The 21,903-nt window shown below is 50.8% G+C and overlaps 7 protein-coding genes; 4 read left to right on the top strand and 3 right to left on the bottom strand.

Annotated features, from left to right (window-relative positions):
• Positions 1-290: 290 nt before the first annotated feature.
• RCC_07078 (related to beta-glucosidase) lies at positions 291-3,210 on the top strand (the record flags this gene model as incomplete). XM_023772337.1 has 7 exons in its annotated part: positions 291-582; positions 640-728; positions 783-861; positions 910-1,133; positions 1,195-1,305; positions 1,357-1,521; positions 1,579-3,210. The coding sequence occupies 7 exons, from the start codon at positions 291-293 to the stop codon at positions 3,208-3,210; spliced, it is 2,592 nt and encodes an 863-aa protein (XP_023628105.1).
• A 1,610-nt stretch (positions 3,211-4,820) lies between these two features.
• RCC_07077 (uncharacterized protein) lies at positions 4,821-5,207 on the top strand (the record flags this gene model as incomplete). XM_023772336.1 has 3 exons in its annotated part: positions 4,821-4,893; positions 4,970-4,979; positions 5,048-5,207. 3 exons carry the CDS (start codon positions 4,821-4,823, stop codon positions 5,205-5,207), a joined length of 243 nt encoding a protein of 80 aa, XP_023628104.1.
• Positions 5,208-9,104: 3,897 nt separating this feature from the next.
• RCC_07076 (uncharacterized protein) lies at positions 9,105-9,977 on the bottom strand (the record flags this gene model as incomplete). Its single annotated transcript, XM_023772335.1, has 1 exon — positions 9,105-9,977. The coding sequence occupies one exon, from the start codon at positions 9,975-9,977 to the stop codon at positions 9,105-9,107; it is 873 nt and encodes a 290-aa protein (XP_023628103.1).
• A 2,402-nt stretch (positions 9,978-12,379) lies between these two features.
• Positions 12,380-13,029, top strand: RCC_07075 (uncharacterized protein; the record flags this gene model as incomplete). XM_023772334.1 has 2 exons in its annotated part: positions 12,380-12,879; positions 12,933-13,029. The coding sequence occupies 2 exons, from the start codon at positions 12,380-12,382 to the stop codon at positions 13,027-13,029; spliced, it is 597 nt and encodes a 198-aa protein (XP_023628102.1).
• A 1,890-nt stretch (positions 13,030-14,919) lies between these two features.
• On the bottom strand, positions 14,920-15,756 carry RCC_07074 (uncharacterized protein; the record flags this gene model as incomplete). Its single annotated transcript, XM_023772333.1, has 1 exon — positions 14,920-15,756. The coding sequence occupies one exon, from the start codon at positions 15,754-15,756 to the stop codon at positions 14,920-14,922; it is 837 nt and encodes a 278-aa protein (XP_023628101.1).
• A 4,202-nt stretch (positions 15,757-19,958) lies between these two features.
• RCC_07073 (uncharacterized protein) lies at positions 19,959-20,996 on the bottom strand (the record flags this gene model as incomplete). Its single annotated transcript, XM_023772332.1, has 1 exon — positions 19,959-20,996. One exon carries the CDS (start codon positions 20,994-20,996, stop codon positions 19,959-19,961), a length of 1,038 nt encoding a protein of 345 aa, XP_023628100.1.
• Positions 20,997-21,244: 248 nt separating this feature from the next.
• On the top strand, positions 21,245-21,829 carry RCC_07072 (uncharacterized protein; the record flags this gene model as incomplete). Its single annotated transcript, XM_023772331.1, has 1 exon — positions 21,245-21,829. One exon carries the CDS (start codon positions 21,245-21,247, stop codon positions 21,827-21,829), a length of 585 nt encoding a protein of 194 aa, XP_023628099.1.
• Positions 21,830-21,903: the final 74 nt, after the last annotated feature.

The following is a 21,903-nucleotide window of genomic DNA, read 5'->3' as shown; positions in this document are numbered from 1 at the left end:
CGCGCCGTACGCGGCTCGTATGTAACATCCCGGGGTAGATCTACCCAATTAAAAGAGAGTTCTAATGGTAACGCCTCGGGAGGAACACCTCCGCCTTGTCATCATTCATCCGGGAGTCGTACTGTACGATGATGTTGTTCGTATATTGGGTGTGATGATCCCTGGTCTGCGCCTCTTCTTTTATAGCGTCGACTTGTCTTTCTTCCCATGTATATCTGTATATATATGGCTGAGTAGACGCACCGACTTTTACTGAGCGATCTTGCTTCACCACCAAACCAAGAGTCATGATGCCGTCACGAGGAATGCCTTTTTGGCACTCTTCAGTCCTTTTGATCGCTTCCACATGCATTCTATCCTCGACAACTTCCGCGCAGTCGGAAAATCTGACGGATATTCTGATCGATACGAGAATTGTTCCTGCTGGATTGGAGGATGCCGTCGCTCAGGCCATCTATGSGGCTGCGAATACCACTTCTCTGGGAATCCGAGAGGCTTTGGCACAGGATGGGATTGAAGAATTGAAGAGGACGAATCCCGAAGCGTACTATTCGGGACGATCGCCGGCTGTTTATCCTTCTCGTATGTTATTTGGAGGTCTTGGATGGAGAGAATGCTGACGGATGTGGCGTGGTGTAGCTGTGAATGCGGGAGTGGGAGAATGGGAGGATGCTTACAATAAAGCGAGAGCGATGGTCATGCAGATGACGGATGAGGAGAAGAATAATGTGCGGCTGGTTATACTCAACGAATGCTTGCTTCATCTTGCTGATTATGTCTAGATCACAATTCCAGGCCCTTCTCCAAGAGGTTGTGGTGGATTCACTGGGACGGTGGAAAGATTGGGATTTCCTGGAATCTGTCAGTGTGTGAATCCATTCTTCAATATACTGAACTGATTCAAGACAGGTCTGAATGATGGCCCCGCAGGCGTCCGAATTGGCGTTACGGATAACAACACTCTTTCTTCTGGATTTCCTGCTCAACTCAGCGTTGGAGCGAGCTGGAATCGCGGGATCTCTTATGCCAGATCTGTAGAGATGGGCAAGGAATTCAAAGCCAAGGGCGTGGATGTTGCTTTGACTCCTGTTATTGGGCCCATTGGACGTGTTACAAAAGGTGGAAGGAACTGGGTAAGTCTTGCACTTTTCTTCCAAGATGTCACTCGCTGATGATGATTTCTTGAATTGTTAGGAAGGATTCGGTAGCGATCCTTATCTTGCCGGTGCCTTGGTTGGTCCTGCGATTCAAGGAATCCAAGAGTCCGTTGTGGCTTGTGCGAAGCATTTTATTGGTAACGAGCAGGTGAGTCGAGTCTATCGCAATAGTATGTCGTTGGTAATAACAACCTCGCAGGACACCCAACGTCAACCCTTTGCTCAAAACTTCATCAGTAGTAACGACAGCTTCACACTCAATGGATCCGTCTCGGCAAACATTGACGATAAGACCATGCACGAGTTATACCTCTGGCCATTCTATGATGCCGTCTACGCCGGTGTTGGAAGTGTCATGTGCAGTGTGAGTTGTTTTGCAGTGTGTGGTTTGAGGGAAGCTGACAATGTGAATGTTCTCCAGTACAACCGGGTGAATAACAGCTATGGTTGTCAAAACAGCGCCACGATCAATGGCTTGCTCAAGACTGAGTTGGGATTTCCCGGATTCGTTGTTAGCGATTGGTTTGCTCAACACACGGGAATCGCCTCCGCCAACGCCGGTCTTGATGTGGCCATGCCTCTTGATATTTACTGGGGAAATGGAACTCTTGCAATGGCCGTTCAAAACGGTTCGATGGAATCCTCCAGACTGGATGACATGGCGACGAGAATCCTTGCTGCCTGGTACAGGTACTCTACAGTGGAAAGTCCTGGTGTTGATAATCATCTCGACGTGGATGGAATCTCTCCCGGCTCGGCAGCAATCGCCTTTCAAAGTGCCGTCGAAGGACACGTGCTTGTGAAGAACACGAAGCATGCCCTGCCTTTGGATAAGCCCAAGGTTCTGTCAGTCTTCGGATGGAATGCACCGATGGGAATGTCCAACGACACCAATGGCCAGACGTACGCTGGAGGGGGCCAGGTTGCTTTGACTTATACAAACGGGGTGAACTTCACCGCCGTCGATTACCTTCAACTTATCGGCTCGATCAACCCTGCAGGTACCTCATTCCCCGAGGTGGCTTTCAACGGGACCATGCTTTCTGGAGGAGGTAGTGGAGCAACTCTGCCCGCCCATATTGCCGATCCTTTCACTTCCATCTCCCGACAAGCGAACGCTGATGGGACTGAGCTGCATGCCGACTTTACTGCCACAATGAGTCCTGTTGTGGGGTACGATAGTGATGCTTGTTTGGTACTGCTCAATGCCTTTTCCGCGGAAGGAGCAGATCGTGCCACGCTGGCTGATGAGTACTCGGATGCGTATATCAATGCGATTGCGGACCAGTGCTCCAACACGATCGTCGTCATCCACAACGCCGGCACTCGGTTGGTGGATCGCTTCATTGATCATGAGAATGTCACTGCAATGATGTTTGCACACACTCCGGGACAAGCCAGTGGAKATGCTCTGGTTGAGGTGCTCTACGGAATTCAATCTCCTTCGGGAAGACTGCCGTATACTGTGGCGCACAGGGAGGAAGATTATGGGGATCTCCTCAATCCCACCCTTCCAAGTGATGAAGATCCACAGTACGCCCAGTCGGACTTTGACGAGGGTGTCTTTATCGATTACAAGCGCTTCATCAAGGAGAACATCACCCCGAGATTTGCGTTTGGTTATGGCTTGACGTATTCGGACTTTGGGTACTCTGGATTTGAGGTGGAGAAGATTGCGGATGCAAACTGTGATTCYCTTCCTCCGGATGCTAATCTGGCTACGCCTACTCCTCCCGGTGGTCTGGCTTCTCTGTATGATGTTCTAGCTCGAGCACGTGTACAAGTGACGAATACTGGGAGTGTTGCTGCGGCAGAGGTAGCACAGTTCTACGTCAACATCCCGGGTAGTGGAGTTGAGAGGGTATTGAGAGGGTTCGAGAAGAAATTGTTGCAGCCGGGCGAGAGTGCGGAGTATACGTTTGATCTGCGGAGGAGGGACTTGAGCTCTTGGGATGTGGAGCGTCAGCATTGGGTCCTGCCGCGGGGAAGCTTTGAAATGGTGGTTGGGAAGAGTGTGCTGGATATTCAGGGTACTGCGATGATGGAGATGTAGAGGGAGAGGAAGTTGAATGGAAGCAGATCTATTTGCCATGGTGTCTGATGATGCTCTACCATGAACGTACTGTACTGCTGGAGTAAGAAGTTCATGGAAAGTGGTTGAGGTCTTGTTGTTTGCTGTGTTCGGCGATGAACGCGGGACAGATGCTGTGAGTTTCGTCCGACACAGCGAGCAGTATGCCATCTGAACAAGCAAGTGTGAGTGGACAGGTGAAGATCCACAGGTGAGAGTGAAGGCAGTTTCAAGTAAGGCGGTGGCAGTGGAGCGGTGGAGGTCGAGTGTCAAGCATGGACCGAAGCGAGTGGACGGTGGAGGGTAGCGGTGGAGCGACGGGGATGTAGAGACGTGGCCGCACCCAACAGAGGAGAGCGAACAGATGGTGGCAGCGGCACTTACGACAGGTAGACAAGACAAGACAGAAGAGACAGGATTACATGACAAGACGACACGACGACAACACTCCAACACAACAACACGACAAGATTACAAAGTCTTCCCACCACCAGACAAGCTGGCRAAGAGATGACCTAAATCACGGTTAGAGGCACCCTGCCAGTTTCACCACCAACAATACCCTTCCTGCGGGGCACTCAGGGCCAACTGAGCCGGCATCAACAACAAATAATTTTCCCTGATCAAGGCAATTGGGCCTCTTCAACCTCTGGAGGGTAGGAAGAAGAGCTGGAACTGGCCGAGACTGCCGTTACCCAGGTAGTTGCAAAGGGAGGTCGGTGAGGTGAACAAGTCCATTCAGAACGTCCGGACAAGCACAACACGTCGCGTCACCTCCACAACATCCCTAGCCAGCAGAGCCCCTCGGAAGCGCCGCTTGGCCACGGTGCAACCTGTTTTTAGAGTAGACGGACTCCCCATAGGCGCGAACACCGTCCGGGTCAAGCATCCCCATCATCGTCACCGGCGCTCAATTCCCACGTCTAAATCGCAAGTCGCCCCCTCCGAACGGGTTTGGACCCCATGTGTAAGACGCCCATTTCGACAGTAGGGTCTACGCTGCTGAGTGACCCTTCCCGATCGTACCCGGAGGTAGATGGGCGGATGTCAAGCAACGCGTCAACCTATGCGACGCATGCAATGTATCCTCGCTCCAGCCCAGGTGTGGAGGGTCTGGGTGGTGGTGGTCGTGGTCGTGATGGCGTGGGTCGGGTGGTGCGGGTCGTGATGGTGTGGATCGTGGGTCGGGTGGTGTGGTGGTGGAAAGTATGCGGCGAGGTGGTGGTGGAGGTGGAGGAAAACGAAGAGGACAAAGTCGAAGAAGAAGTAGGGATGAAAAACAGGGAGGGGACGGTGGGCTTTTATAGTGACTTGCCAAGAGTGCAGATCAAGCAAACAACAGTCATACTGAGCATTGACCCTCTAATTTCGTTGATGCGCGGGAGCGGGGCGGGAGACGGCGGCAGTGGGGTGACGTTGCCAACGACGACGAAGCAGGGCGGACATGAGGCTCGAACAGAACTTCTTGACGGCGGCGGTACTTGATAGGGGGTGTGATTTGTGTAGATGAAAAGGAGAGATGCTCGACGATGACCATGTCAACAGCACCACGGGATAGGGTGAGAGAGGCATCTTTCACTCCACGGTGAGACATGTCGAGCTTCTGCAACGACGCGAGGCCTGAACGTGTCTGGTCGACGCCGAAGTACGCGGCCTGGCTGCCGCGTACGCCAGGCCATCTTGTATCTTCATCTCCCGTAGCATGTTCGAGCACAGTCTTGAGCTCGGAGAGTATGCACAGGGCAGGGCAGGTATGAAGATACCAGCAGGACTCCTCCCAATCTTGACCCGCAGCAGACTGACATCCTCCTCCTTTTAGATCGTACCCCCTCGAATCAAGGAATCTCCCATCATCGCGCGTCCCTCCTCTTGAAAGCCACGCTTCTTCTGGCGTCTGCTCCTCCACGGCCGCCATCCACTATTCCAGCGGCGACAGCGAAACTACGCCCATCTCGAGCACGCATTGGTCCCTGCCCTGAATCATTTTCTGAGCTGCTCTGCATCTTGGTCGGCCAGGTCTTCCATCTCATCGGGGTCTTTCTCCAGAATGTACATTTGCCACATCTCCTGTCTCTTGGAGTTGGGAATGGAGACAATCTTCCAGTCGCCACAAAGCAGAGCGGCGCGATAGTAGCGGTTTCAGCCGTTGATGGAATCTAGGGCTGGATGAATGGAGGGACTCCTACACTCGAAGAAAGGGATCGTACTCTTTCAGCACGCGTAGAAACTCCTCGCCCTCGGAAGGTCGGTACAGGATGCTGGACACTGGCCATCTCGAGGACATTCGATGCAAGATCCATGCCGGTGCTGGAAGTGCTGGTGATGCTTGCTGGATACAGGCTCGCTGCCGCACTTGATTCCCATTCCTTTCGGAAACTGGGTCAGAAAGGGAACACGGATACTGTTTGCAGTCGCGAAGGCTTGGTACAGTCTACTGAGAGCGGTAGCTACCTATGGAAGTCAGCCTGTATCTTGGAGATTGAACAGCGGGGGTCAGGGGAGTTTCGAGACCACATCGGTTTGCTTACTCTTTCCATGCCCCTGATTCTCTGCAGACGTGGTGTCATGCTTCCTTGCACCACTGGATATGCCTTAGGACCTAGGCAACCACTTCCGCGCCAACGTCAGACGTGAAGCACACAAAACTGTCGCTCAGCTCTCCAGTCTCCTCGAGGTAATCCACTGCTTTCCACGTTTGTATCGATGGACCTTTCCCGACGTTTGTATGGATGGGCTCAACCATGGCTGCAAAAGCATCCATTGCTTTCCACGACTTTGCCTGCTCGTTAGCAATCATCTCATTCCAAGACCTGAACGCGTCAGCAACAAGAGGATGCGGCACAACACCTTTCGGACAGACGCCCGTTTCTCATCTGGAGCCTGCAGCAGCCAATGTGAAGCCGTGAAGGAAATRTACTCATAGAACAGCCTCTCATATCACGAACTTCATCTTTCATCTCCTTTTCTCTTTCCAACGGGCAAATCATCTTGCCTACAAACCCATCACTACTATATCAGCCCCCTGGCAGCTTCTTGACAAACTTCCGCATCCTCAGGATGTCGCGTAGTAAACGAAACGTGATGAAATTTGACATCCCATTCTTACCTCCCAGCTGCGGCTCATACGCGTAATTGTTCGAACAAGCCGGCAAATGGGCGCATCAAATTCTCGAACCCTCTAGCATGAGGGAAACGCTGCGGAGATGGACCTCGATACCTTTCCCCAGCAATGAGAGTGATATGTCCTGCAGCATGAAGAAGTTCCAGCGAGGTGGCGACTCGCTCATCGAGGTATCCTTCTTATACGGGCATTCCACGTCAGGGATCTGGAGACTAGTGCTTGGCTTGATCTTGATATGTGTCTGCACATTCGGCCATTCGATCAAGTCTCCTAGACCGGCGATCTTGATGCTCTGTTCTTGTCATGACTCGGGAAGGGAAATATGCTGCTGCTGAGTGGAAGTCTGTGAAGCGGAGGCTTCTTTTGGCGAGTTTGTCCAAGTTTGATGTTTTGATCTCAACAGATGAAGTCGCTGATTGGGCGGGTGTATTTGAGAGATACTTTTGCTAGCGTTGTGTGCTTTGAGATGGTATGTTCGTGCTTCAAGGGAAATGGTGAACGAGAGAATTGGAGGGACAGGGCAGGAGGTGAGGTACGTCTTTTTTGGTGAACCTTGTGATTGCTCCATGCTCCCCACAAAAAAAAAAAAAAAACGCAATGTAGGTGACGGAGGATAGGGATGAGAGATGAAGCCATCGATTACTGTCGATAACGTATGGCTGCCAAAGTAACATGGCGTTCTGCTCTCACGGCACTTCAGATCAAGTCCGCTTCGAACCTCCAGTGCATGATCGATCAGGGGATGAAGAAGGCCAAGGGGCTGAAGACAGCCCCAAGGCCGGTTCGGCGGATATCAGGATTGCGATATCGGCCGAGAGCGTGGACCTCTCCATATCTTATTACGGCAACATCACCATGTGAATGTGAGAAGCTTTCATTGCGAGGTGACTACGGCGTGGCTTGAGAAAATATGGGAACCGAAGGCTGTGTTGAAGGCGCGAGGCTGCTGGCAGGTGCAACTAACAAGGACGCCTTTTTCCACACCACCACGCAGAAGTGACTTTTATGCAATTCCCACAGAGTGTTATGTTCATGGTCACAGCTAAATTGTTGTGGGGTGGTCTTTAACATGAAAGGTCTCATCTCCCGGWGTATTGGACATTACGTTTCATGTGAGGAATGCAGATCTTGAAAGGAATGCTAACATACTGCGCTACTGACATAGTTGCCGGCTACCATTTCATCGATGCGAGGCGATTGAATGATGCGCTCTGGCCTAAAATTAACTCAAAGTCTTTCTCTCGACAATTTCACCGAGTTTGGAGTCACAGCGGCTGCCGCACGACGAGAAGTGCCTCGAGGAGCGGCCTGCTGATCATATCATCCCGAAGACGACAGTACCGCTTGCCAATATGGAGGACATGGGCATAGAAGCCCGGATCAAGCTTCTGAATACCATGCGGCGACAAGTGGTGGAACTGGAAAACAACATTGCAGACTGGCACGCGAACCGGACCTTCTTTGGCTTCACGGCCTTGCCGACCGAGCTGCGTTTGGCAATATACGACCGCATACTCTCCGATTWCCTTCTCCCATATGACAGGTGTCTATCTGAGCTACCTCATCGACTTCCACTAGCTCGAGTGTCCAGCTTAATACGGAACGAATTGCTCGGCGAGACATACAAGAGATACATCCTGCCACTCCGGATTGGCTCCTACAAGTCCGGAATAGCCAGGCTATCCCCAGCCGCTACATGCTTCTTTCATGCAGCATCAGACTACGAGATGTCACAAATTCGACGCCTTCAAATCATTCCGGCGATGGGGACATGGCATGAAGGAGAGCTTTCTARTAAATCTGGATACAAGGATGAGCCTGGCTGGATCGTGGATATTAAAGAGGGCACTATGAAGACCATCGTATCGCGGAGTAGTGGTGGTCATGATGATGCCAGGCGCTACCACGTGCTGGATCAATCTAGTAGGACAAGAGGCTGTAAACTACAGCTCGTTCTTAATGGCATCGCATGTAATGGGGGAAAGCTCAACAAGGAGAAATTCTGGTCTATCGTTGAGTGTTTCTCCACTACAGCGGAAATCAGGTTGATGCCGACTCAAGCTCAAGCTCGACTTCCATCTCCATCGACGGGAAGCCTTTTATCCCCAGCGATTCACGWTCAAACTCTCTACAGAGCGAGCGTATTGTACCAGAAGAATCGTAGACACGGTGGATATTGGAATCCTCGACACGGTGGATAGGACTCCTCGAAAGGGTAGATAGGAATCCTCAACATGGTGGACAGTTGAATGCTCGGAATGGTGGATATTTCCGCCAAGATGCTCGGGCGCTTCGCAGGAGGGCCATGAATGCGAGGAAAGCTCACAATTCCACTCCCACCTGACAGCCTTCCAAACTTGAGCTACCAGTCGAGGAATGTGCACAAAATTGAACATGCCAGAAAAATCATCGCTTTTAATCATGACCATCTATGTTACAGAGTGGTGCTGCCATGTACATTCCTGCCTCGGCACTCCATCCTTAACACAGTGGTCGAGTATGATATCGCATATCCGCCAACGACTTTCTAGGAGTCGTTGTGTTGTAGCTCTCCTTGTGAGATCATGAACCCGATCAGTGGTTTCCAGACAGGAACCTCGCTCCATCTTAGCAGTGCTCATGCCCAGACAAGAGATGATGTGCCGTAAAGTTTCGAGCGTCTTGGTAACATTCTCGGCCTTGTGATAGCTGGGTACGCCCCCGAACCCGATCATTCAATCTCAAAATGATCCGGGTAGGATCCCGTACCAGCGACTCATTCCGAATCCTCAATCTCTTCGAAACCTCGCTCCAACTCCTTCATCAATGCACAGTTCGTCTCCACCCAGATGTCGACCGAATCGCTTTTGGGATCCGAGTATGGCCAAGCGTAGCCACCTCCAATGTACTGACGCGTCATATTCCACACCATGCAAATAAGCCTAGCATCCTTGATGCCAGGTGGTATGGTTGACCCATTATGACCGTCCCATTCATCATCCTCGTAGCTCTTGATATTCTCCTCCGTGAGTTCCATGAGTTCGCGAAGAGCTGAAGCCTCTTTGAGGGAGCCGGGTTGCGACCTCATCTGCCACGCGACATCCAGCGGGGTGGTTATATCGCCGCATCCTGGTACTGTGGCAGATACCATGGCGCGTAATGTGGTACAACCGCGCTCCGACCAATCTGTATCTGCGGGTGAGTGGTATTCGGAAGCCACTCTGTCCACTTGCAGTCTGCCAAACTTTCCGAGAGTGTTCAGACTCTTGAAGACGGAGACAGGATTTTCGACGTGGTGGGGGTTGTCGATATAGACGCAAGTATGGGCTCCGATCGAATTCGCAGTGCGGGTGTGAGACTTCTTGGAGATGCGCAAAAGGGTAAACAGGACATTCCACTCAGCAGGCGATTGAGTCGCAAACCCCAACTCTCGCACGTAGTGACCAAACCGCGGCTCGAATACCGGAGCACCATAGATCTCAGAGAGTATCAAATCAAGGTCTCGAGGAACAGCCTGCTCGAGAATTCCATCAACAAGCTCGGTTGACAGTGTTCTCCAGAGGACCGACATCGGCATGGCACCAGTTTCTGATGTGGTGGCTCCGCGCGCGGGCATCGAGTCGGTATCGTTTGGAGTCATCATCCTCATTGTATGAGACTCGGCGGATGAGGTCACGCGTTCTCTGCGGCGGGTGAGGTCGCGCGTTTCCTACGGCGGGTGAGGTCGCGCGTTTTCTACAGCGAATGAGGTTAGCGCGGTGGCTTGTGGGCAGGTAGATATGATGTTCTCACGAGTAGACTTGGATTGTGATGTGATGCGAGGAGCGCGGGAAGTTGTTCTCGTTGGTGTTGATGTTAAAGGTCGAGGTGTTGAGATGTTCAATCGGAGTTGTAGTAGTCGAGCGTTTAAAAGGTAGAACTAATGCGCGGTCGGAAAAGAGTTTCTCCGGACGCTCCTCACTCTGTCTAATAATAGGATCATGAAGAAACACAACAATGCCGAGAGCTCGAACGCTACATTAAGGATGCACAAGACCGATAATGTCGATTGACAGACTCCTGCAAGATACACATGTCCCCTCGCTGAAATACGCATGTCCCCTGGCTTCCGTTATGTGTACTTCAAGTCGACCATAGATGTGCCCAGCTTAAGCTAGCTCAATAAACTAGATTGATACAATGAACAGACAGAGATCAGCTGCTACGTAGGAGCTCTCAGTCGAGTGTTCTCGGGCAAAAGGGTGAGAGGCATATCAGAATCCTGTGAATCTGTCTGACTCTTCTCCACTATAAAACTAATGCAAGCTTTTTGTCGAACTGCTTCCGCGCTCTGCCCCGTGACACACTTTCCTCGAGTCGGAGGTTGATCACGGCATTGGAGCTTAAGCTAGTGACTAGCATCGACGCGCATCATGGGACTTTCAAAGCCATGTCGGAGCGACCCAACATCAAACTTTTGGCTCGCCCGTCAAAGATGAATCGGCGGATACTCAAATCTTCTTCGCACGTGATAAGCGACATGAAGCTCGCGCTCGCTGGCTTGGCTATATGTAACGTGGAGTGCCTTGCGATCCGATTCGTATTTGACCTGCTACGATGTGCGACATGGCGCTCAAGGATCAAGACCTCACCTGCTTCTAGCTCAACAGACATACATTGTTCGTCGCTCTTTTACCCACGTGGCTAAAGTTGCTTATCGTCGTCAAGTGGAAGGTCTATCTTGTGGCTGCCACGAACAACTCCAAGCCCGTAATCTTTGWGATGTGAAGGATCAAACGCAACGCACTCATGTGCTCAATCCTCTTGACATGCAGGTATGCAGTACAGTCAAGATGTGGAGTTTGGTCTCCAGAGCCGGCCGGCTTGTTGTTGATGTTTTCTGTGGAAAGTACCATTTCCTCGCCAGGGAGTTCTTCGTGGAAAGCAGTTGCTTGCAATCGGGGTTGATTCCTACATTAGCCGACCATCCACAATGAAGTGGCGTCGTTTGGCTGATCGTCTGCTTTCTGAGCCTGATATTGTAGATTCGTGGTTTCTTCAGCGATGACGAGATTTATTAGAATCACGAGGCTGTCTCGGTCGAAGCGTTGCTTATCTTCTACAATGATTGTCCTCCTCGTAGTATTGGCTCTGGGAATGCTCGTGGACTTGTGCAAACAGTAACTCGGTAACTGAATTCAAGATCATGTCTGCAAAAAATTTGTGAAGGTTCTRCCAAAAGCTCCCTTAGTAGTAACTTCGCCTCATCCACCCACCGTGGTTTATGTCACATTCTACTTGTATCAGCTCGACTTACAGCACGCTATACCGGATACTTCGCCGGCATTCACGTGTCTGCCAAGGAACCAGGGTACGTAGTCAGACCCTTGCCAAAAAGCCGTAAACCCTGCTCAAGCGTCTCGGCGAGAACGCCGGTGGGATCTACGCCTGTAGAGTTACCACATCGGGAGTTGAAACACATGGCGGGAAAAGTCGCAAAATGCTTGCGAAGCTTGACAGTCCATCCAAAGTCGGGCGAGTCAAATCTCTGACGAAGTAATTTCCCTTTCTGCGGAGTCTCCATTTTACCCTCGTCCTTCTTAGCGAGATCGTAACAAACCCAACCAATTGAGGACCCGTTGCGTTCCACGCTCAGAATTGTGAAGACACCCACGTTTTTCCTGGAGTAGATTGTATCCCAAGCAAGGTGGTCACAGAATGCGTCTTCCATCAAAGAGACGCTAGTGGTGTGACAATCGTGGCCATCGTCAAAGTGCCTTTTCAGACCACAGGTACAATGGGAGACTCGTACGAAATACACTCGTAGGCGCTGTCCAGTGCCAATCGGATGCCAATCCTAGACTGACTTCTCAGAAGGAAATGCCGACTTCACCGAAAGGTGACGATCGGTCTTCTCTCCGTAAAAATAGCTACTGCAAAGCACGTGAGGGACGGTGGCACGTCTTTTGATAAAACACATCTTGACCCCGACGCACGCAAAAATACAGACAAGAACGAAAAGGCATCCGCACTTGGAATTCTCGCACATCTTCTCCTTTTAATCAGGTCACCATGGATTCACCAACCGAGAAGGCTGCCTACCTCATCAACCTTCTCAACACCAAAGGACAAGAAGACTACATCGGAGAATCGATCTCACAGTTGGAACATTCCTTACAGGCTGCACACCAAGCTGGAGCCAACAACGCCGACGATGAAACAGTGATCGCTGCATTACTGCATGACATTGGTCATTTCTTGCCAGCAAGTGAAGTCCAGACAATCGCTCGCACGGTGCGGAAAATGAGTGATTTCTCTGGTGGAGATGTTGGCCGAGTGGGACATGAGCGTATCGGTGAAGAATATCTCCTACGCCTGGGCTTTTCGAAAAAAGTAGGATCTCTAGTAGGGTCGCACGTGGCGGCAAAAAGATATCTCTGCGCCACTGATGCTGCCTATTACGACACCCTTTCTGAAGCAAGTAAGAAATCCTTGATCTTCCAGGGCGGCCCGATGAAGGATGATGAGCTGGCAGAATGGGCGACGAGTCCGTGGTGTGAGGAGATGTGCCAGTACGTCTTCCAATCGTTTTGTGATATACAAGGCTTGATGCTAACCGATCAAGGCTTCGAAAATGGGACGACGCTGCAAAAGTTGTGGGTTTGCAAGTCAAGCCCGCAGCTGCGTATGAATCCAGTCTTATTCGTCTGCTATCATTCTGATTTGTCGATTAAGCAGCGACATTCATGGTGTCATCACAGGGGTTGCGAGTTAAGATGCAGTCTTAGCAGCCTGTTTGATTGTAATGGGTCGTGTGATTGTCATTCGCTGTCTGCATACCGTGAGGATGCAGCGAAAGCGGGAAGGAGAGCGATCGTCACAGTGATCGAAGCTGGCAACCCAAAAGCGATCCGTTGGCTTTGCGTTATCATCTCCTGTAACAAAACCGAACGCTGTAAGATCTGTCACAGACTTGAGAATGCCGGGGATATGAATGTGGGTAGCATCGAATGGCGGTGTTAACGGGATGAGGAATGCATCGATGTGGGTAGTCGTAGGGTCAATGCGAAAGGTGACTTTCTCAAGGTACCTACATACTTTGCGCTCAAGCCAGCGGGTGCTTGGCTGTGAAGAGAAGCAAAGTTTGCCATGTCAGAGCTGTCATGAACTACATGTTTACAGAAGGGCGTTCTCTCGATGTCGCCTTGATTTTCCAAGACCATGAAAGTCCTCCCGCATAGCTCAGCTGCTCACTAGAGAGTATGTGGTATTTTACTTGAGTAGCTCACCATACATTTTACAGATAAGTAGGTAACACCACTCCACATAAATCAATCCATAGAGTGCCGTCCAGCCCATGTTCCAAGTCACAAGATTCTGTCCAAAGCGCTGGGAGATCATATCACGTTGTCGTTGCAGAACCAGCCCTGTTTGACGATGGAATCAATGCTCAAAGTATCGGCTATATAAAACCATTGTCCAAGGAACTGTATCCAGGGGAAATGTCGAGCACCGTCAGCACAGAAATGTCTTACTCCCACTTTAGGCGATATATTTAGTATGCTCTTCTTCGGCTTTCTCATCGACAAGATTGAACTGCATTATTTTCGCCACGCTCCTACTCGTAGTGGGTGCCGTTTCTGTCTGTGCAGGTACATATATACTAACCTGTGCTCAAAGCCGCCGTGCATGGGAAACGTGGGCTCGGGCTTTGATGGACGATTAGCTCAATCGTGTAGTTGCAAGTGTTGGTGCATGAGGAGAGGCGAGTAAATTTAATGACGAGATACAGGCTCTCCATAGTAAGGAGATTCCCCCTAGTCGGGGTTCTTCATGCTTCAAAGAATCACTCTTCATTGATGGTGATTTTCGTGACCTACAAGACATCGACCTTGCATGAAAGCCAATGCTTAAGGATCTTCGCTGACATTCAACAGTGACCCATGCGGCACAGGTTCGACAGAGGCTTCTCACGGGTGGCGAATTGTTTGCAAAGCGGAGGCTTCCTAGTGACGACCTCTACCGACTTTGCGATTGATCTTGGTCTCGCCATTGCTGGCCATGTTAAATTGATCGTACTAGCGGCGTACAAATGTCGAACTTCTGAATGAGTGTGGCGCATCTGCTGCCGTCTGGGTTCTGTCCTTTTTCTCGGGCTATGCTGCTTCGAAATTCTGCATGGTTAAGTCGATGCAGTATAGAAAACATGCGATGAAGCAAGCAGAAGCTACTATGTGGACTGGTCTTGAGTCGTTATTTGTACTTGGAGGGTACGCGGAGAGCATTAAAAAGGAAAGCAGGATACAACTTCCAAGATATAGGCTGTGGTCGCGTTGTCTTCACAGTCTGGATGGTTGCAGTAATACATGCTATCAATGAAGCATCGCTACGTTGAAACTCGTTATCATTCTCATGGCGTGAAAAAGAGAAGACTCAGAATCGCCATCTGGCACATAAGTCCGTAGATTGAGACAACCACGATCCGTAGCGGCTCGAAGTAAGTTGTGAAACGACATGGAGGCACTCTCAAAATGTCCAGGGATAAGCCTGACAGCAATGAATATGTATTTGTCAATATTCTGCTGCACAATCTTGCACTCATGTTCACCCTACTACTCTCTAACACCCCAAGCACCTTGGCTGTAATCATACCCAAATACCCATGGTCTGGCCTCCTGCTCTTTGCCGATACGTTGGCATCCTAGCGTCGATGGCATTACATACTCGTATGTCGTTTGAAAGATTGAACGAAAGTTGTCACCCCATGGCCGCGTTGTACAATTGTCAGCAAGCTTGGCTATTTCATCAAGGACTTGGGGACTTGGTCCAGGCCGCGTCCATCCTAGTAAGCGAGTTCTTTGAGATAGCTTATCAAAGTGGTCGACGATGAAACCATGATGAACTGCGTTTGCTCCTATCAACTTCTTCTGGTCTAGGTGGAAGTACTCGCAGAGGGTGTCGATGACGTGTGGACCTGGTCCCGATTGCTGACCGACTGTTGGCCAGAAGCAGACAATGATGGCTCTGTCTTTCAAATCTTGCCTTTGCTGAATGGACTTGACTTCGTGCTCCTTACCTTTGAATGTACTCTCCAGCATACCCCGGACGACGTTCCTGAGAGATGGACCAAGATTGTCGGGAATCTGCCAGACACTCATGTTTCTTTCATAAGGCTTGTATATCGAAGCATCTATGTGAGCAGCAAAACAGCGGTTGTCATCGATCGGAATGTATACACCGACACACGACATGCAGCCCGTGGTACCGATGGCAGTCGCGTGAAGTAGATTGGTGCTCTGCGGGTCGAGAAAGTCTGTCGGGAAGGTATAGATCCCTCCCATACCTTGCTGGAGGTAAAGGCAGTGCGGGATTGTTGGGTTGAGGGAAGATGGGTTGTTGTGAGAGCCAGCAGAACTGCTTTCATTTTGGGATCCTGAAAGCTGTTCCATGTTTGAAAGGCGGCGGATACGAAGAGGAGATGGGAACTGACGCTGGTTGAAGTGTTGAAATATTTGGTGGTTGTAGTTTGCTAGCTGTGAACGCGTCGGGCCGAGTTACGGAAAAGGAGAGGATGACCTCCTTCTACCGGTGATCATCTGTCTTGTCGATTCCCGTAACTTCCCGGGAAGAAGCGTACGAACGATGTGCTTCTAGCGTTGTGACTAGAAGGTGAAGGTGAGCGCTGTAGCTACCGGGTCTGAAGAAATTTCTTCATGATTGACATACGTCTCCTTTTTCTTACGATATGAAGCATCTTATGGATCGTTCCGAAAGCTTCCAGTTTGCTATCTAGAAGACGATGCTTGGCACTTCATCCAAATTTTGGAGCGTATTTATGGTACATTCCAAGGCCGTGGCGTTTCCATGTGCTTGGAGGAGCAGAAACGGAATTTCCAAAGTAAGGAGAAAAGGGGATGGGAGGAAGGGTTTTTTTTCGAAAATCTTCAATCCTTAGCCGCCAGTCATGAACTACCTAGCGTTCGTGACCGTCCCTGATACACTCGTTGTGTTACCAGATCTCCGTCTAGCCATCGCTTCTGCCTCTCTTCGTTTCGTCTACTTTGGCCGGCCCCTATTCAACCGCATCTCTTTTCACGACATTCTTCACTTTGATYCCATCTCATTCTTCTGAAGACTCTCCTGGATCATAGATAGACTTCAAGCAAGATTTGACCGCCTAGGACCGGAAGACCCACCGGAGAACACGTCGAGCTGGGTTGCTGCCCGCATGAGAACGGCCGTCATTGCGGCTGCAGCGGAAGAGGCAGTTGGTGGCGGGAAAATGACGTCGCGACAATCTACGTGACGACTGGACGGCGATGGTCGTCGCAATCTAATGCGATTACCTGGAGGCACATACACCCAGTCGACGAGACTACCTTACGCCAAATGAGGAACTGTCACAATACTTCGAGCTACGATTGAGGACCGTTTATCTTGACATGTCATTCTTCTATTTCTCTCTTGTCTCTTTCATTACCGCTGTCAACGTCCTCTACTACGAAGAGTCTACGGGGTGGAATCTTGGAGATAGGAGGAGAGACTCACATGTCTTCCGGGCACTAGCTCTGCTGGATCGTCGCATTACTTGAGCTCTTCCCATTCATGTTTCAAGGAGTGTCCAAGTCATAGACATAGAGTCCGGATCGTTTTACAGATGAGGAATCATCTTGCTGAGGACAGAAAAGTTGAGAATTATCAAAWCAGCGATCTGGGATTGCAAATCAGAATGCCGACTTGATGACAGCTCATCCTGCTACGAGAATGGAAGACCCTTCTGAGTGAYAAACGGCTTCAATTTTGGGGACTTTACCGTTGACGAGTCTTTGGAGTTTTGGCGACAGCTATTCACTTCATCCTTGAAGGCTTGGGCAGCATCCTGGAACAGTGAGTGCTGGTAGCATCGCTATATCCGTGTTGAAACCATATCGGAATCTCTGGATTCTTGCATCTTCATATTCTGGGGAAAGAGAGTTCACCACGATAAGATGTCGTCGKCATCGAAATGCCGGCTCAAGGTTTGATCTCTTGAGGAAAGACGACTTTGGAGCTACTGAAACCCTTGCTACCAGCATAATGCTTCCTCACTCGATGCAGAGAGTATCCCGCGGCGCTGCTCTGTCGATGATTGCTCCGAGCCGCAAACACACCCGCTCACAAGCGACGAGAAGTCGTGGTAAAAATGTACCTGCCTTGACAGGAAAGACGTAGAATCRACAATGACGATGAACTTGACAGTTTTGAATCAAGCTTCTGCATTGCTCTGTCTATGATGATCGGCATTGTGTCTTTGCAAGTCAGGAAATTTCGTTTGTGTGCGTTCTATGCGTTAGGAATGTCATTGCATCCGGCGTCAGGAACGTCCTTTTTTTGCCATGTTAAGGATCTCATAGATCGATATTGTCAGAATCTTGGTTCCACACGACCCCTGTATCACGCTGGGTCTGTGTGGAAGGACAAATCTGTACCATACACCGTGTGCACTGTAGAAAAGTCGTTCTCGATTTTCAGAAGCGCGATTTGAACTTCCAACTCCGCCCTGCAACCTTCCAGCCTCTCGCGAAGCACCTCGTCCTGAATCTTTGCGAGGCTTTGCTGCTAGCGCTCGATGTTCTCGTCTTCCACCGCGAGGCTCTCCCTGCTTTCTTGAGCTCAACCACCGTTGGTATTGACGCTGCATGCGTATTCGAGATAGGGAAATCTGCGCGCGGTGATAGAGCCGGTCTAATCGGCCTTGAAGGAAAAGCGTTGACCGGCGTCCGTGAGGTCGTTCCAGGAGTGGTCAATACATCATAAAATTGTCCCGATGTCCGCTTCTCCCCCGAAGACTCTTGCTTCYCCGGTGACCGTAAGGGCTGTTCGCAGGTCGAGCTACCCGTTGCCTGTGCTTTCTTTCGCTAGATAGGAGGACTATCCTGCATAGCCACATCAGCTTCATCTCTGCCTGCTCCTACAATGCCCACTCTACCACACTCGTCAGCATTGTCGGCTTCAATTGGAATATCATCGCTGGCCGCGGGCTTTGTCGTCATGGCCCAGCTATTTTACGCAACACGCCTCATCTCTTTGATGAGATTATCATTGGTCGGCGAGCTCGACATCTCAAGTCATTCTGTTATGGAGCTCCTAGGAGTATTTCAGGGAAAACGACGAACGTGTAAGAAGCGAGGCGCGGTGTTTGACGAGCTCAGTTGACTTTTCCATTCACACTGATCTCCACAAGATTTCCCTTATTCACACTGCTTTCTGTTCGTTGTCTCGTCCACTACATTTGCCACTACTTTGATGTGATCGTCGCTCAGATTAGACGATTTGCTTGATCAAAGCATCGAACTACCAGACCGCGAGGGGTTTCTTTTTCAGTAGACTGCGTGTGGACAAGCCAAGGAACCCCTTGACTAGCGCGTTMAAGGATCTGAGTAGGAGATAAGGTAATTCTTGTAGAGCTTGGCTAGGTCGATGCGACTAAATTGCAAGCGCCGCATGGGTACGAAAATGGTGTGGACATCGCGCATTAAGCATATTCTTCGAGACGGGAGGACTCGTCTCTTTAAATGATAGCAAGGAAAGTGTAACTCCAGGGTCCTAATAGTAAACTTGTTTGCAGAGAAGAGGCATGCCGTAGCCTGCGTGCGAATCAGGCTACTTACACCACACAATCGCTCCAACGTCGTAGTCGCCGACCATTCACCTTCTGGCTTAGAAGCGGCGTGTTGTTGTGACCAGGCTGATATTTTGAGGGGAAGAAGCGATAGTTCGCCAGGACGTAAATGTTCGAGCCCAGGCGGCTCGAATTTGATTGCTTTGAGAGGTATGCTAGAAGGTAAATTGACGGCCAGCTTGTAGATGACCTCGCGGATCTTGCGTGGCAATAAAAGTAGGCTGATCGAGACATTTTCGGTATTTGTTAAAACGGAAGTTGAAAAAATTCGTATGGTCAAGTGTAGCGGGAGTGTTCAAGAAGAGATAAGAAAAGAGGAAATCGTAAGTTCGATTAAGCGCAAAGTCAAAGCCGTCGATAAACGTTTTGTACCCTCTCTGTAGAACCGACCAACATAGACCTACTAGAACCTCTACCACCAGCAGAGCGGCCTTTCATTCGACCGAGAGGGCAGTCTAGGACGCGCTTTTGTCAACAATTCTCTTATATCGGCGGCTCTGCAGAGCTGTCGATGAGGATGATTCCTCGGGATACGACATACTTAACCATGCCCATGGTGTCTCAACGCCATTGCTCGCTGTAGAGTCGATCATTCTTGGCCTTCTAGAACTATTGCTACTAGCAGAGCGGCCGGTTAATTAATCGAGAGGAGAGTCTAGGGCGCTACTTTGTTGGGAATTTTGTTGCATCGACAGCTCTACACGACGGCAAACTTACGCTGGTCACTGTGAGAACATCACATGTACAAAATTGACGAGATCACTATTCACGAGACACGACTGACGCGACAAGATTTACGAGCGATGAACGGGGCGGGAATGTAAGCGCAAGACAGTTTTGAGTTGCTATGTGAGTGCTACTGTCGCCATGAGCCTTGTCAGATTTTGCTCGCTAGTAGAATTATCCTTTGTGCGGTTGGATGTTTAGGAGTGTCCTTTGTCCGACTTGTTTCGGGATTTCTCCTCTTCGACATGCGGTAATGACCAGCCTCTACTCCTCGTTGATCTCGGCATACTTAATGAAATCGTCTGCCAATATCAAAACTTTGCYGTCCTCAAGGTGCTCCAAGCAGCCCTGGTCACCGCCAAAGATAGTGGCATTGGTCAAGCGCTCCTTGAAGTTGTCGCGGAGCTCCTTGCCGCATTCCAGGGCAGACTTCTCGGGCTGCTCGTCCATCATGCGCTTCAGCGCGCCCTTGAAGAAAGTTTTTGCCTTGGCGAAGGCAGGCGAATCTGCTGAAGTGGTGCTCTCTGGCACAGGTGAAGCTGGCGCCTGCTTGAAGGCGGGGATTGCTGGCGGTGCTGAAACTGCTGGAGACGCTGCAAGTCCAGGCGCTGCTGCAGATGCAGACGTAGCCGCAACCTCCTGCGCAGCCGCCCGGACCTCACGCTTCTTTTTCTTCCACACACCCTCCTTCTGCCTCTTCGTCAAGAAACTGCAGTCGTCGAAGAAGTGAGTACCGGCTTGGTACACAGTCTTCCCAAGTTCCAGACAGTGATTGCACTGGTAACCGGCTGGCGGCCTCTCCGATTTCTGCTTCTTTGCTGGGCGCTGGGAAGCGCGGGTGGGCGCGGGCGCGGGCGCGTGCGCGGGTACCTTGATCTTCGCTTTCTCCAGCTCTTCGCGGTGCACGCGTGCCGCGCGAGCCTCATCGTGCTCGAACTTTTGCTGATTGAAGGTCAGAGCCGCAATCGTCACCGCATCAGTAGTCGTGATCGGCGCTGGCCTCGAGGCATTTGCCATTGGCGCCGCCGCCATCGCCGACGTAAATCCCATTCCACCCATCATTCCGCCCATCCCGCCATATCCACCTTGTTGCTGCTGAAATTGAGGCAGCAGCTGCTGAAAGTGATGCTGTTGCTGCTGGAAGTGATGCTGCTGCTGAGGCTGAGGCTGTTGCTGCTGAAATTGAGACTGCTGCTGCTGCATGTTCTGGGACGCGATCCGATTCCTTGTGCAGCGCCTGCAGTAATTAACTTCGGCGCGGCCGAGCTGGTTGCGGCAGCCTTGCTCTTGACATTGTCGCATGATTGTGGTTATGGAGAAGGAGTTGTTGCTTGGGTGTGAGATGTCGAGTGAAAAGAATCCYCGTGAAGTTTGTATCATCGCACATCACTTTCAACACGCTAGTGAAGTGGATCAAACATTTCGCGCCAAGCTTTCATGGGCCATTCGCCACTCAAGAGATGAAGTTTACAATGATCATCGTTCATCAATCATCAATTATCCATCACAACCCGCTTTTCAACCGATTTACATTACGACACTGCCTCAAGATGGTGGAATACGGTTCCTGCATATTTGCGGGCTGCAGCAACGACCTTGGCCAGGCGGATGACGATAGACTCTGCGCGGTGCACACAGGCCAAAATAGGCCACAACAGCAGCAGATGACCTTGGGCCAGCAAGAAGGCGGTTATGCTCCGGGCATGTTTGCTGACATGGATAGCGTGAACTACCCGCCGCAGATGCAACGACTTGCCGTGCCGCAGAATGCGACACGAGGGCATGGTGCGGAGAGATCGCGAGGTCTCGAGCGCGGTCGAGCAGACCGTGGTAGCGGCTGTAGAAGCCGTTCTACAGGGTATACAGGGGGTGGAGCAGACCGCGGGCGTGGTGGAAATGGTGGTGGCGATGGAACTCGTAGGCGTGGAGCATCGCGCGAGAGCTCGTCGCGTCACGAGCACACCAACAACCGCCCCGTCTTCACGGTGGAGACAGAAGGTGAGGGTATGGATGCTAATGTCCCTACTAGAGGGGAGGAAGAGACTCCCGCGTCAGAGGAGGTGGAGGAGGAGGACCTTGCGCCTTATAACGACAGCGTTGGTTACGTTCAGTCGAGGGTGCAGCAAGTGGGTTAGGGTTAGGGTTAGGGTTAGGGTTAGGGTTAGGGTTAGGGTTAGGGTTAGGGTTAGGGTTAGGGTTAGGGTTAGGG

The sequence above is a fragment of the Ramularia collo-cygni genome (assembly GCF_900074925.1).
Source record: "Ramularia collo-cygni strain URUG2 genome assembly, contig: RCC_scaffold11, whole genome shotgun sequence".
Taxonomy (NCBI): Eukaryota; Fungi; Ascomycota; class Dothideomycetes; order Mycosphaerellales; family Mycosphaerellaceae; genus Ramularia; species Ramularia collo-cygni.
Note: the sequence above shows the minus strand (reverse complement) of the source record. Positions and strands in the feature narration are given on the sequence as shown.